This window comes from Gossypium arboreum, chromosome 12 (genome assembly GCF_025698485.1).
Source record: "Gossypium arboreum isolate Shixiya-1 chromosome 12, ASM2569848v2, whole genome shotgun sequence".
Taxonomy (NCBI): Eukaryota; Viridiplantae; Streptophyta; class Magnoliopsida; order Malvales; family Malvaceae; genus Gossypium; species Gossypium arboreum.
The window spans coordinates 118,955,133-118,970,283 of NC_069081.1; the positions used below are offsets into that span (position 1 = coordinate 118,955,133).

The 15,151-nt window shown below is 30.9% G+C and overlaps 3 protein-coding genes and 1 non-coding gene across 5 annotated transcripts; 2 read left to right on the forward strand and 2 right to left on the reverse strand.

The window, feature by feature from the left end:
* Positions 1–2,587: 2,587 nt before the first annotated feature.
* LOC108479177 (uncharacterized) lies at positions 2,588–3,159 on the reverse strand. The gene is made up of 2 exons (XM_017781624.2): positions 2,942–3,159; positions 2,588–2,856 (listed from the first exon to the last, which is right to left on the reverse strand). The coding sequence occupies exons 1-2, from the start codon at positions 3,041–3,043 to the stop codon at positions 2,773–2,775; spliced, it is 186 nt and encodes a 61-aa protein (XP_017637113.1). The 5' UTR covers positions 3,044–3,159; the 3' UTR covers positions 2,588–2,772.
* A 45-nt stretch (positions 3,160–3,204) lies between these two features.
* Positions 3,205–3,276, forward strand: TRNAD-GUC (transfer RNA aspartic acid (anticodon GUC)). Its single transcript has one exon. It is a non-coding gene; the product is annotated as a tRNA-Asp (tRNA).
* A 531-nt stretch (positions 3,277–3,807) lies between these two features.
* Positions 3,808–7,173, forward strand: LOC108479176 (peptidyl-tRNA hydrolase, chloroplastic-like). Of its 2 annotated transcripts, none has more exons than XM_017781623.2 (8): positions 3,808–4,210; positions 4,300–4,384; positions 5,799–5,866; positions 5,983–6,033; positions 6,110–6,183; positions 6,266–6,324; positions 6,408–6,484; positions 6,575–7,062. In XM_017781623.2, the coding sequence occupies exons 1-8, from the start codon at positions 3,932–3,934 to the stop codon at positions 6,686–6,688; spliced, it is 807 nt and encodes a 268-aa protein (XP_017637112.1). In that variant the 5' UTR covers positions 3,808–3,931; the 3' UTR covers positions 6,689–7,062. The 2 variants fall into 2 exon arrangements, with proteins under 2 accessions (XP_017637112.1, XP_052878499.1); XM_053022539.1 differs by having other exon boundaries at positions 3,814–4,210; positions 6,408–6,488; positions 6,575–7,173.
* A 3,445-nt stretch (positions 7,174–10,618) lies between these two features.
* Positions 10,619–12,639, reverse strand: LOC108479175 (protein ASPARTIC PROTEASE IN GUARD CELL 1). Its single transcript, XM_017781622.2, has one exon. The coding sequence runs from the start codon at positions 12,439–12,441 to the stop codon at positions 10,963–10,965; it is 1,479 nt and encodes a 492-aa protein (XP_017637111.1). The 5' UTR covers positions 12,442–12,639; the 3' UTR covers positions 10,619–10,962.
* Positions 12,640–15,151: the final 2,512 nt, after the last annotated feature.

Genomic DNA, 15,151 nt, shown 5'->3' on the forward strand with positions numbered 1-15,151 from the left:
ATTTGATACGTGGATTGAAAATAATCCCACAAGATCTTTAAATCGATGCCACCATTACAATAACTTATCCTTTCCAACTTCGATAGTTTTTAGAATGTGATTTTTCGAAGGCCATCCAATCGTCCTGACTTCTAGTTACAATTTTTTGGCATGTCTGGTGATGTCAATGTTGTAGTGTTTGTCCAAAATTAAAAGTAAACTACTGACTAGATTAGTATTCACCTAACTACTAATAAAATTGTTTTTTTGTCACATAAATATGAATATTTACAAAATGATCACCCAATTAATGAATTTTATCTCTTTTAGCTATCAACTGATTAACAGTGACAACTTTTAAAATTAGTATAAAAGCAACTTCAATCTTCAACGTTTATATATTCTATTAATTTAGTATTGATTCTAAAAGATTTAACCCATAACATTTGTATTTTTTTTTCTTGGAGTGTATTTTGCCAAAAGAAAAGAAATACCAGTGCAAAGTAGGCATTGTTCTGTAGCAATGTTTGTTGGAGCTAGATTAAGCTAAGCATAAAGCAAACTTGAACGGGCATTTAGACTATGTAGTATGATGAATTTATGTATTCAATGGCAAAATAGGGGACTTAGATCCTTCAAATATGAGATTTCTTTTAATACTCAATGGCTCTTTAATTTTAACAATTAATTTTTGATGGTTTGATTTTCTAAAAGTCTACATTGCGTTGTTTGTAAGAAAAAAAAACAATAAAGCAAAACCAATTAAACTTAGACTAATCCATGGTCTGATCTGAAGATTTGTCCGAAAAGTAGCACAAATTGGACAAAAATATAAGTATGAAAAATGGGTTTGAGCAAAAAATAAAAAATTCTATTTAGAAGACAGGTCAAACATCAATAAGGTTTTTATGACCCAAGCCCAACTTGACCTGAATTTGCAAAAAGAACAAAATATGTTATTTTCTTATTGTTGTTTTGCTGCTATTTCACTATTATGTTATTACCATTTTTTTATCGTTGTTTGGATATTGTATAACTCTTATTTTATTGTTAATTTTGTTACTATTTTATAAGCATTTGCTTGTTAACTTATATTTATGTTAGTACTATTTAAGTATAATTTTTTTTAAAATTTATTTTCAACTGTGAAACATTTATATAAAAAATTAACAGGCTAAACTTGAGCAAAATATTAGGATCATTTTTAAGCCAGGTTTAGACCTATCAAACGGGCTTAAAATTTTGTCTAAGGACTAGTCCTAGATCCCAAAACATGGGAGAATAACATGTGATTGATTGCAAAATAAATTACTTGAATCCACATAAAAAATTTATTATTTCTTTATAAGATTTATGCAAAACTAGACTCGCTAACCTCAACGACTATACGATTGCTCTGTTATTCCATTTAACCAAACAATACCTATTACTCTGTTACTCCATTCCATTTCATTCCAGCAAACCAAGCAGATAAAAAAAGGTCAAGGTCACTGGCATAGGCAGTGCAATTCACAACTGAGTACAAAATCCACCAACACTTCAATGAACACTCACTCACTCACAGGGCATCCTTTAACAATAAGTAAAATGCCATCACAAGGAATCCTCAAGCTATTCTTGATGTAACAACAACAAAAAAAACTTTCATTTCAGCAATGTTAGGGCATACTAGTTTCCGTCTTCATTTTAAAAACCACCAATAGAGAATGACCCGACACCAAAGCCGCATTGATAAGAGAATGAATCTAACTCGACTTTCCTATTGGATAAACCACAAGGAGAAGAAGCACAAACCCAAATTGCTCTATAAACATAACCACAACCAATTTGGAACACAGAGAAATGAAAGCAAGATTAGCAACTATAATCCAAACTCACAAGGCAAAAAATGTTCAAAGCAAGTAATGTCCTAGATTTGAGATTTTGCCTAGTAAGAAGAATGGAAACTGATAAAGATGGAAAACCTGTTAATCTAATGGTTTAGCTAAAAAATAATAATGTTATTTCACCATTGAAATGTTCTATATTTCAACCATAATTTTGCATATGTTTCATGATAAGAGGTATAATCATGTCCTATTACTTGTTTGTTTCACCTCACATCCAATGACTAAACACAATTCTATGCATAACTGTATGAAAATGAAAAGCTTCAAATCTGTGACAAAGAAAACGAAAATGGTCATCCTTCTCTATTCCTCTAAAAGGTAAACAGTAAACTCTCACCATTTCAACACCATCATTGGCAGGCTCAAAAATGGCATCCCAAAATTCATCTCTGCTGATAAGAGAAAATTTATTCTCAAACCCTAATATTCCTTATTGCAGAGCATAAGAAATTTCTCCTTCACAAAGCTAATCCCCAATTAAACTTTCATTATACCAGTGTTTTAGCATAAAGTTTTAATCCCTAATTACACTTTCATGTTATTTGTGTGTGTATATACGTTCAGTAAATCAATCTGAAGCTTGCATTTTGGACATTATTATACTAAATTCATGAAAATAATAGCAATAACTTGAAATTCGAATAATTATACCAAAAAAACTCTGATAAATTCTTTGACAAAAGAGAAGAAACCATTCAAAAGTCGGAAGGGCGCAATCGTTTGTACTGTTTTGAGTATTTTTCAATTTAATTCAACACTTAATAAAGAAACAATCACTAATCAACCAAAATCACCATGATTTCACATATATCCTGCTTATTGTATGCTGATTCTAAAAAACAACTTAAAGAAAAAGGAAAATGGAGGCTTAACTGTTAAAAAAAAAACAAGGAAAAATGAAAGACTAGATGGATTCTTCAAGTTCATCTAGCTTCTCTTTTCTTTTCAATTCGAGCTCATATTGCCTCAATCGCTCCTTCATCTTTTCCTATTCGAATAAAAAATAGAAGTTTACAATCTTTTCTAAATTAAATAAAAACAAATTAAGAAATAAATGAAGAACGACAAAAGACCTTGTAACTGAGTTCGACGCGGTGCATAACGTAGAAGCCAAGGATACCGCCAAAAATGGTGCCGGTGATGATACGGACATATCCCCATTGCACTGAGTTCATAGCCCTTTTTTTTTAACTCGATCTACTACCTCAGTCGTAACTCAGCTGAATAAAATTCCTGCCCTTTTTGAAAACTTCAAGGTTCTTTAGATGGGAATCCATTAAAATGTCAAACAAGTAAAAATGTTATATAAATTAATTTAAACACTAGACCCCGGCTGGTCGTTGTAGTATAGTGGTGAGTATTCCCGCCTGTCACGCGGGCGACCCGGGTTCGATCCCCGGCAACGGCGTTTTCTTTCCATTTTTACATTTTAGGTTTAATTCTGCTTTTAGTCCCTCTATTATGCTGGAATTTAAGATTTGATCTTTCTATTTTAATTTTGATATAATTTGATCTTATTACCAAATTTTAGCATATTTAGAGGGACTAGAATAAGAATACCGCCTATTATTTATTATCCGTTATATTTTTTAAAACAACTCATAAGGTTAAAGCTTAAATGTAAAATTCCCCCTCAAATTATACCATATTTCTCATTTAAGTACTAAAATTTTTTCTAGGTCACAAAGTGCTTAAACTACTAATTTTGTTTCATTTTATCCCAAAGCATAATACTAACTAATAAGAATGTGACACATGCCATGTTTTTCCTGAACCTTATACATTTTTTAAATAAAATGAGATGAATTTAAAATTTTAGGTACCATTTTTAACCAAAAAAATCATTTACGTACCTAAATGAAAAGGCCATAATAATTTGAGGGTCAAATATGTAGTTAGACCTAAAATAAAAGCAAAAAGATGGCCTCTCGGATCTTTTGACTCTTGAACCGCAAGGCAAAGGGGGGAACTTTGTGGAGTTTCTTCATTGCTTCGTTCTCCTTTCCCCCTTCCTTCTTCACAACATTCTTCAAAAATTCAAACCCTAATCTATAAAAAAAATCATGAAATTAAGTTCATCAATCTTCACTTTTCGCTTCCTAAACTTCAATTCCTTATTCATTAAATCTCATCCTTCCTTCAAAATTTCTGCCGCTACCAAAAGAACCATGACTCAATTCCCTAATTTTTCCACCAAAATTTCAAATTCTTGTCCCGCCAATACGGCGGAGGATTCCCAGGTGTCGCCGCCCGAGCCCAGGCCGCAGTCTCCGCCTCGCAAGCCGTGGCTCATCGTCGGTCTCGGTAATCCCGGCAAGAAATTCAATGGCACCCGCCACAACGTATTAATACGTCCTCGTTTTGATTTTTTTTAACGAATTTTAATGTTCTTTTAATGATTTTTAATTTTTTTTCATTCTTTTGCCAACAGGTGGGTTTCATGATGGTAGACGCTATAGCTGAGGCTGAAGGGATTTCTATTAACACTGTTAACTTTAAAGCTCAGATTGGAAAAGGTACTTTTTTAAAAAAAGTTCAATCTTCGAATTACTTTCACTACTGTTAAATTCGAGAACTTCAATATGCTTTGAAGTATTGCATGCCTGTTGAAAATATAATAGCCATGGAACTTTGCTGGAATGGGTTATTGTTTCTTCATAATTTATCAGTTAGACATGATAGGGTCCCAAATTTCTAATTCTAGACTAGTATATTGCTTTGATATTGAGTTGATTCTACTTCTTCTAATTTCTAATGTAGTGTATTTGAAGGGTATGTTTCGTAATAGGTACTTAATTATCTATCCATACTAATATAATGCCTTTGACTGAGTTGGTTTCACTAGTTAAACAGATACCAACTCAGTTGTAAAAAGTCTAAAAGACCTTCTAATTTTAAAGATCAAATTAGAATAAATGCTTATACCACTGCAGTAGTTGGATGGTTTACTAGCCACGGTTTTCTTTGTTTGACTAATTTCTAGCTCCCCTTTGTTTTGTAATTGAAACTTCTAACTGATTGTTTTATGGTTTTGGTGATGAGATTGAGTGCTGTAAAACACTAATAATTATATATATTCTTTGAAGTTCATAATCTACCACTAGCCTCCCACATGTCATTAAATAAGCTAAGGGAGACATTACCTGCCTAAGGCCTCTTGAGAGTGTTTGTAACTTGTATGCCATTTGAGCTAATACTCATACCTTAAAAAGTTTTAGCTGCAATTGTTTGCAACTTTATTCTTGATTTTGAATGCTTTAGATGAAGATATTGTTTTACATTGTAACCTTGAAGAGTGCATTTAGATTACTCATTGGGAAAAGATCCTCTCTTCTACTACAAAAATAACGGAAGTTTCAACTACTTTGTTTAAGGGGAGTAATTTACTCTCAATTAAACTTATGGCCAGCATTTTAATGATTTTTAAGATGTATAAAATTTAATTAAAAAAATATCAACCTTAGATTTAGTTGAAAGTGGATTAGTGACCCTTGGATAATAGAAACTAATAAGATTGAACAGTAAAACAAACAAGAGTGTATTAGATATGGAAACTGATTAGATTAGAATCCCACCTGAGTTTATCTTTGATTTGGATGATGGCAGACAATAGAAGCTGCAATTCTTAGTGACTTCACAATTTTCATATTTTTTGAGAAACATATTTAATACGTGGCATAAACTATCCAAAAACTTTCTATAGTTCATCTTCTTCCATATTAGTTTAAGCATCAATATTGGTATTTCCTTATGCATAAAGATAATAAGACATAAGTTCTAGCCTGATAGATGGAAAATAAAAAGCAAAAGTTTATTCATTTCAGTGAAAATTGTCGGTAAATTACAAATGAATTCATGTTCTAAAATTTTCTTAGGCAATTCAATGTCCCATTATGCAATATTTAATTTGAGATAGTTACTTTTTCCCAGGATTTATAGGAAATGTTCCCGTCATGCTTGCCAAACCGCAAACGTTTATGAACTCAAGTGGTGAGTCTGTAAGTGAGCTATCTCAAAGGGCCTATATATTGTTTTTGAGAGGCTAAGATTCTCACCTGATTGAAATTACTATAGTTCTAATATCCATTGGATGGTTTCACTTTACATATTGAAGGTTGGGGCCATTGTATCATATTACAAGATTCCATTGAAGCAAGTACTTGTGGTAATTTTCTTCCTTTATTATGACTTAATGATAATCTTTTCCCTCCCCCCTCCGCATTTACAGTTCCCTTCGACAGATTTTTGATGACTTAGATTTGCCTTTTGCCAAATTGAGACTGCTTCCGAAAGGCGGACATGGTGGACATAATGGGTACTTTCTTGTCAGCATTTGTTATATCATGCCTTGAATCCTACATAGCTTATATCAACACTTATTTTCAAGTTTCTACCAGGATGAGAAGTATCATCGATAGTTTTAAAGGTAGCCGCGATTTTCCTCGTCTAAGAATTGGTAGGTTGCTAAGAACACTAAAAATATTATCCGAATGCAACTAATTTTTCCTACTGGTTATTGAAGTTTCTTAACTTTTCTAGGCATTGGACGACCTCAAGGGAGGATGGATACTATTAATTTTGTTCTTCGTGCTTTCAACAAGCAAGAACGTGAAGAGGTATGTAAGTGATTGTAAAGCACAACCAAAGAAGAAAAAGTAAAGAAACTGATGAATAAATTTCACCGGTCACGTCTTTTTATCTTTCAGCTGGAGTTTACGTTTCACAATGGAATGGAGGCTGTCCGGATTCTCTTACTCGAGGGTTTCGATAAAAGTGCAACATATGTCAACAGCACCAAAGCAATGGAACAGCTTGGGTAAAATTATTGCTCCAGGCAAGCAGAAAAGTTAGGTAATTTGCTAGTGGAGAAACTGATATCATTGAATTTTCCTTCTAATTAGTCATTAGTGATTTTAGATGTTATTTTTTTATTAACTGATATATAACTGCTTCAATGCATTAGAAATTTAGAAGAATTATTTTTTTTAATCAAAAAATGAAGCTTGCACTGATGGTGTAGAGAGATAGATAGAGGTATTTCTTTGATTTTATTCATGGAAATGTTATATCTCTGGTTTTGTTGTATTCATTGTTTAAATGGGGATTTATTTGTGTGCATTGATGAATATATGGATTAGAGACTTTAACCTGTGAATTAAAAAATCCAATCTTTTTGAAAATAAAAATACAAAGATTAAAATTCAAAGAATACAGGGCAGAAAAGGACTCTCACCTAACATGTCCAATCTAATTATTATTACATGACAACCCATATAGTAGTTAGCATTTTTGTAGTGCACTATAACTTGCGGATTAGTCTCTCTCAAAACCAGAATCTATACAAAATTTTATACACAAAAATTAACCAATAAAATTATTACATAATAAATAAATGCTACTAACAAAAGATTCTTGAACTACTAATTTGTGACATAATAATCCATTACTGGATTAGATTGGGGTATTTTTGTAAGGGAATATAGTTTTTATGTGTGGATAAGATCACAAAATTTATATTCCATGTGAAAGACAGAAACATGATCTGCAAAAATTGTGTTCACACCACATTATACCAACTGGTTAAATTCAATATGTAAAATTTAATCCAAAATTACATCCATTTTGAATTATATATATAATTTTATAAATGAAATTTAAATTTAATTCAGTTGTTATAAATTATTGATACAATGATTGATATGGTATTATTTTATGTTTATATTTGATACATAAATGATTGTTTTTTATTTAATATAAAAATAATTTGATGTATTTATTTTTAAAATGCATATAATTAAATAAAAATTAAAGTGTTATACATATATTTGAACCACAATTAAGGTTTCATATGTATAATTATATCAAATTAAAATTTATTTATTGAATTATATATTGAATCAAAATTAATATATAATTTTGAGATTTATCTTAAATGAAATCTAGGATTTAGATTGGTTTTTGGTTTTGAGTGGTGAGAAAATATAGGGTAAAAGTACATGGAAGTCTTTGATTAGGAGTTAAATTGTATTTTGCCCTTTCTATTAAAAAGAGAACAAATTAGTCCATGTATGTTTAATTAATGAGTAAATTGACTTTTTTTAAATTCTATCTATTTATATTGTTAGAAATTTGTTTAATTGATGGAATAATCGAATAATAACACGTGATGTGTTATGTTCATTTTATGTAAGGATAAATTTTTATCAATAAAATAGATGAATTTTTAATAGAATGATCAATTTATTTTTTTAATTTAAAATATAAAAATTAATTTATTTTTATTATAATTTAACTAAAAATAAAACTTCTATAATATCAAGAAAGACAGATATGGTTGGGAGATTGAAGGGAGCAGCCACATTTTTAATTGCTACGTGTCATTCAATGAGAGTGATGAAAACGACTGCCGACATTGACGGAACTGCTCCCTTATAACCCTTATGTGCATGAGTTATATTACACGATTTTTTTTAAAAATTTCGTATTAAGTTATTGTTATAATCCATTTTTAGTTTTATTTTTAGACTTAAAAAAATAAAAATAAAAATCCTTAAGCCTGCGTTCTTTATGTCTGTCTGTTTGACTCTCCAACTACAGTTGACATCATGACCGTACCAATCTTTTTTGGGGGGTCCCACGCGCTTCATGTGATCTGTTTCCTTCTTTTAATTTTTCATTACTCCCAACATAATGTGCGTGGACCCCACTCGCCATTACCCCCAGACCAAACCTTCTAAACACGGTGATAACCAGTAACCAAAAATGTTCATTTGTCACGGGTCGCACATCAGTTTTATTATTATTATTATTTAAGTTTGGATTGGAAATATCAAATAAATGTTGAAATAATATTAAAACTTATTAATTACTTTTTACTAATATAATAAAATAAAAATTATATAGGTTTTTTTTAAAGAGAACCAAATTGGTCGAATTAAAGAACTATGCTGTATTTTAAAGATATTTAAGATTTTTTTGTATTTTTATATTTATTGTCATATGTTGTTTTTGAATAGAGAAATGAAAACACGTGTTTTTAGACTAACGATAACTTTTTTCCCGACGGGTATAATTCCAATGGCTATAATACCTTAAAAAATCATATTTTTTTTCATTTTAAACCTCTCTAGACTTTATTTTTTTTTAATTTAAACTCAATTCTCTCAATAATTTCATTTTATATCATTCTTTGAATCCTGTTGTCTTTGATTTTATTTTATTCCTTATAATATGTAAAATGACAAATCAATGTATTCGTTTGGATGACAAGTACATCTCCAGCGTTCAATTACAAATGGCTGAAGATCGAATATTATTCCTTATAATCAACTCATTGTCGTGGCCACAAAATCACTATCAACTGAGGCCTCATTTATGCTTCATCATTTGACAGCATAACATTTGTAAATTTTAAGTATTAGTTACATTTTAACCCGTGACCTATAATCACCGTCAACTTGGACCTTGAGTTGTAATACGATCCCGACTTATCAGGTGATGGCTCCATCCTCACATGACAGGTGAAATTTGTAAACCATCAAGCTGCATGACATCACCGTAAATCTATACATATATTAAAACTATAATAATGTCTATCTCAAATATAGACAAAAATAAATCTATAAACTTCTAATTTCTAACCACAAAAAAAAAACCAAATTTAAACAAATTGAAAACGTATCCTATAGGACGTGTTTCCATTTCTCTCTTCAAAATAGCATACCCGATAAATATATAAAATATCCTTAAATTTTAAAAAAATTAGCATATGTGTTTAATTCGGCCGAACGAAATTACTATAATAACAAACTAAACAAATACAATACATTATAAATATATATAAACACAACATATATGCATATACGTATTAAATTTTATGTAAAATAAATTAATAACATAAAAAATTATATATTCCAAAAATAGCATAAACATAATACAATATAAAATGTACTAAAATTTACATAAGACGAATCAACTGAACCAAATACCAATCTAGGGCTGCTCGAGCTATGAATAAGTTGTCTGATAATATTAGCATTAACTGTTATTTCTAATGCTATTCACGTCATGTCGATGTTTATATTTATTTGCTAAAATAATTTAATTAAAATATTAAATATAAAAGAGGTTTGTTTTGGTAATTGTATTGAGCTTCTCAAAAATCATAAAACATTTCTGTAATACGTTGGTATTCATGCTATTTTTCGCTGTTTAGAGCATGCAAATTTACGTAGAAATTTTTATATATATATAATTAATAAAGGAGTTTTCTTTTAATTACACGTTTTATGATTATTTTCAAAAATAAAATAATGTTTTTTGCAATATGTCCATATTCGTATTATTTTTCACTGATTAATGTATAAAATTTATACATAAATTTTATGCTATAATTTTGTTTTATATAGATGTTAACACGTTCATCATATATACATGACTTGTTGATATAATTTTGTATTTTAATTTGTTAAAAATATGTTTAATTAATTAACAATTTAAATTTTTATTACCGACGTTATAAGTTAATATTTTTGTCCCACCATCTACAGCATATAACCACTACCATTTTGAATCCTTATCTTAAATATTTATTAATAATATTTCGAATAATAGAAAAATATTAAAATTTGATCAATCAATCAGATTCGGGAAAAGATTCCAACTTAGCTATTTGCTGTCGAATCCCTTCACGTAAAATCAAAAACCACAATGCTGAAATCTAATACGTCCACGTGTCATGCATGCACGCGTTTGTAATAATTACAGCATCCAACTTGATTCTTTTCATTGCCCCTTCAAATTTCAACAACTTTACTACATAATGACACTGAACTTACCGCACAGTGAAAGTAAATCAATCCAAAGGCGGGTTATATTCATTAACCGCCCACGTCCACACTGCTTCTTCCACACTGCTTCTCCATTCTTTGGAATTTATTTCCCCAATGTAAAAAAGTACGACTACATAGTAAAAATTCAACCTATACATATTACAAACAAACAAACTTCGGTAAATTCTACACCTTCTTTTACCAGAGAAGAAACGGATAGGTAAATTAGTAAATTACCACCAATAAGCTATTTATTTACTGTCTTAACATTTGTGAGGAGAGAACCCGATCTTATTATTAGCCAAGTCGAAGCTCACACGTGTCCCTTGCTGTTGTACGTTCCCAATTATAGACAAAGACGACGTCGTGGGGGCAAACGCCAAGCAAAACGTTCCCGATGAGTCCACCGGTATCAAATAATTTTTCGCCGGCAATTCCAGTGACATTCCGCCGCTGAAATGAAACGCCACCGTCGGGACCCTAACACTGGTTCTTGAAGACAAGTCGTAGCACGTGTCGAACAACGCAAACCCACCGGTCGTCGGCAAGTCCGGCGTTAATTTCACGAACGCGTCACGGAGTGCGTTGTAAGCCTCCGCTTGCAACCGTGTTATGGCCGTCCCGCAGTCGACGATCACTCCTCCGTTTCCCGATTGTTCCAACTCGAAAAAGCCCGGCGGGAGTTGTACCGGTTGGCCGCCTACGCTAAGCCCGGTCAGTCCGACGTAATAAAAGGTATCCACCTTTCGGCTCCTTATTAACGGAGCAACCACTGAGTCAGCCGGTAACCCGGAGTTGAAATCCAACGTCGATGAACCCGCTGAGTCACGATCCACTAAACAATAAGAAAACGACGTCGCTTTAATCTGAGATGTTAAAGACAAGGGACCACCACCGAGTCCAACCAAACCGGCAGCTGCAACAAATAAGCCTTCGTTGGTATGGCCACAACCCAAAGCAACGCCTTTGATATCACCGGAGTTCCCAAATGACACCGTTTCAGTCACAAAATCACCTACTGTGTAAGATCCATCACCGTAAGACACCTGGTAAAGACATTTCCCGCTACGACAAGCCGATTGTCGTAGATAAGAACATTGCCTTGACTCGCAAGTAACCGGACTGTAAGTCGACGACGCCGACGGGTTAAAAATCGGGTCGGATTGTTGGTAACAATCCGTACATGGTTCACATTGGATCCAATTAACATCACTCCCGGTATCAAGAACCATGTAGAATTGTTTAGCTGGGTTGCCGACTCCGACCCGGGTAAAATACTCCCCACTCCCTTGGCTCATACCGGAAATAACAGGGGTGGAAAGCGCCTCTGGTTCTAACTCGGTAACAACAGGCTTCAGCTCAGTTTTGCGAATCCCATTGACAGCGAGTAGTACCTCGGTGGTGAGCAAGTTAACTCGGGCTGAGTCACGGTCGAGTCGGGTTCGGACCAGGTTTTTATAATCAACATGATGGGTTTTGCGCAATGAGCCCCGTGAATGAAGTGGAATCGAAAAAGCAGAACCCGATGAAGAAGAAGAGTTGAAGAAAAGGGGTTGGCTTTTGGAAAAGCCATTAGAAATTTGAGGATCAAAGGAAAGAATATGTTGAGTTTGTTTCAAAGAAGCTAAGACATCGAGGATTTTTGTTGTTGGTGAAGGGGAATTACGAGCTAAAGTGGAAGTAAACAAGAAGGAAAACAAGAAGAAAAGGGAAAGCTTTGAAGAAGATACTGAAGTAGCCATTGTTGTTTATTTGGGTGCTGAATTTGAAAGAGTTTAGTGGGGGTTTTATTTTGGTTTAGAAAAAGGGGAGAAGGAGAAGAACGTCACCGTCAGGCTTTGTTGGCAGACATTAAAGGCTTCAGCTAGAAGCAGATGAGAGACGGGGAGTGGCAGAGCTTTGAAATATACTATCTATGGTTGTCAGTCTTTTCTTATCTTCTTTTCTTTATTTGTCCATAACAATAATGATAATAATATGAAGGATTAATTGCACCATAGTCCTCTTATTATGGTTTATATTTTAATTAATTTTAAATATCAATATCATATTAATCAGATATTCGCAATAGGCAAATCTTGCCTCCCTCAAGTGGTAAAATGGCTTTCTATATCTCTTAAAAGTTATAAAATTACAATTTAATATAATAATAAAATTGATATTAAACTCCCAAAATTTATAATTCAAATTTCAATTCCTAGGTAAATTTAGCCATTAGTTTCACCATTAAAACTAGCTCAATTTTAACTTAAAAATATTAAAACTCCTGAATTAAATTATAAATTGTGAGTACATATTACATAGACATTGTACAACTTAGATTTGACATGTTAAAAACAAAAATAATTTTCTAAAATTTGATTCATGTAATTTAAATATATTTATGTCGTATCAAAGTTGTTATTTAGCACTTAAATTGACAATTAAAAAATTGAAAAACCTAAATAATAAAACATTAATATTTTAAAAATTCAATAAAAACATTTTAAAATTTTGAGATGAATTTAAAATCAGAGGAATAATTTGAATACTTGATGAAATTAACCCTAAAATTAATCTCCATTTCAATCCAATCCAACCCGTGATAAAAACATTATGTGAAAGTTTTGGATTAACGATGATGACATTTTTATCTAAGTTAAAAAAATGATCTCATTCCAATTATTTAGAAAAGATATGAGTGCCTTTTTTTATTCTCTTTAAATTTCAAATTTTGTTTAATTACCTTTTTTTTTTTTGGTATATATATATATATATATATATATATATATATATATATAAAAGACTTCAATATATGACAAGTTAGAATATATTTCTAATCGACTTTAGTTTCAGTTTATTAAATAAAGGATAAAGTGATTTTAAAGAAGTGAATGGAAATCAACTTAAGTTTGACGCAATGTTGTATGATTCCTCAATCATAATTGATGTCCGAAATAAATATTCATCTATAGGAGCACATATACTATAGATTATGACACATGTACGTGCCTAAAAAAAATTAAAATTTTAAAAATAAAAGCACTCCATAATAATATTTTACTTTTTAAATAGAATAATTTTTTAATAAAAATAAAATGTGATTTTTTATTAAAATTAAAAGGTTGTGATGGTTCAAATTTAATATTCATATGATGTGTATGTATTTTGTTAAAATTATAATAATATTAAAAATATAAATACTATTGTAATAACATCTGTTGCTTTGGGAAGCAACAGCAAATTTTGGGATTAAGTTTTAAAACATTTAATTAATTTTTAAAAAAATTAAGAGTATTTAATTCAGACTTTCAAAAAATTCAAAATAGATTTTATATTATGAAACTAATAGCAGCATTCACAATTAAATGAGTTTTAATTGGTTTTAACTCCTAATTAAAACAGAATAAGTGTTTTCACGTACACATTAATTAAACTATCTTGTCATGCGATTAAAATGGTAAATTTTCAATTTAGAAGTTTAATAATTTATAAAATTTTAAATTAGTAATGATAAAATTATATTTTAACTCTCTAAAATGATAAAATTTTGATTTAACTATTTAAAATTTATAAAGATACAAATTATTAAAATAATAAAATTATATTTTACTATCGTAAAAATATACAATTTAAATTTTAGCTCTAAAAATTTTCTGCCTCCACTTCATCTAATCAAATTATGTTTGAACGACATCTATTATCGAACTAATTAAAGACGTTAGATACTGAGTCAACCTATTTTAACTCATAAGGGACAGTAATGTTTTAGATGAATCGATGTAATGTAAATTTACGATAAAGCAGACTACACATACATACATATTTACAGATTATGAAATTTCTATGCATATTTTCAACGCTATACATATATTCCTCTTGCCATCATGAATGAAGGCGTTATGAGTAGATGAAACTTAATTCCGTGGGGGAGGTTCAGATTTTTATCTCCGATGGGGCCTTGTCGGAGCCATTGTTGCATTTGGCAAAATACAATTTTTTAAATCGGATAATTCGGAAGGGAAATGGGAAGAGTTCGGGAAAAAAAAAAAGGCAAACGATAACCTGAAATAGCTTAGAGCTGACGTTCGATATTGACAAGTGAAGACTAGGATATGCAAACCAATTGTGTAGAAAAATGCAAATTTTCGAGCAGAGACAATTCATTACTGAATCAATGAACTCTCTATTAATACCAAGGATTAATGCACCATATGAAATTTAACTTTCCAATTTGACTTAAATTTTCTTTTATCCAAATTAATCACTACATCGGAACTCGACAATTATTTCAATATTAGAATTTGAATTTTTTTATCCAAGTTAATATCAAATATTTCATTAAAAAATTACACAAAAAGTTTAAACCCTAATGTATGAAAAATTGTTAAGTTCAAGAACTAATTTGAACAAAAAAAATTCAAACTCCAATATTAGAGCAGTTGAAAAAAAATTTAGATCCCAATATGTAAA

Bases quoted from the DNA above. Each gene is read 5' to 3' on its own strand.
- LOC108479177 (XM_017781624.2), bottom strand. From the start codon at position 3,043: ATGAACTCAGTGCAATGGGGATATGTCCGTATCATCACCGGCACCATT. The intron at 2,857-2,941 runs GTCTTTTGTCGT...TTATTCGAATAG, and splicing joins GCGTCGAACTCAGTTACAAG to GAAAAGATGAAGGAGCGATT.
- LOC108479176 (XM_017781623.2), top strand. From the start codon at position 3,932: ATGAAATTAAGTTCATCAATCTTCACTTTTCGCTTCCTAAACTTCAAT. The intron at 6,034-6,109 runs GTAATTTTCTTC...TCCCTTCGACAG, and splicing joins CATTGAAGCAAGTACTTGTG to ATTTTTGATGACTTAGATTT. The intron at 6,184-6,265 runs GTACTTTCTTGT...AGTTTCTACCAG, and splicing joins GGACATGGTGGACATAATGG to GATGAGAAGTATCATCGATA.
- LOC108479175 (XM_017781622.2), bottom strand. From the start codon at position 12,441: ATGGCTACTTCAGTATCTTCTTCAAAGCTTTCCCTTTTCTTCTTGTTT.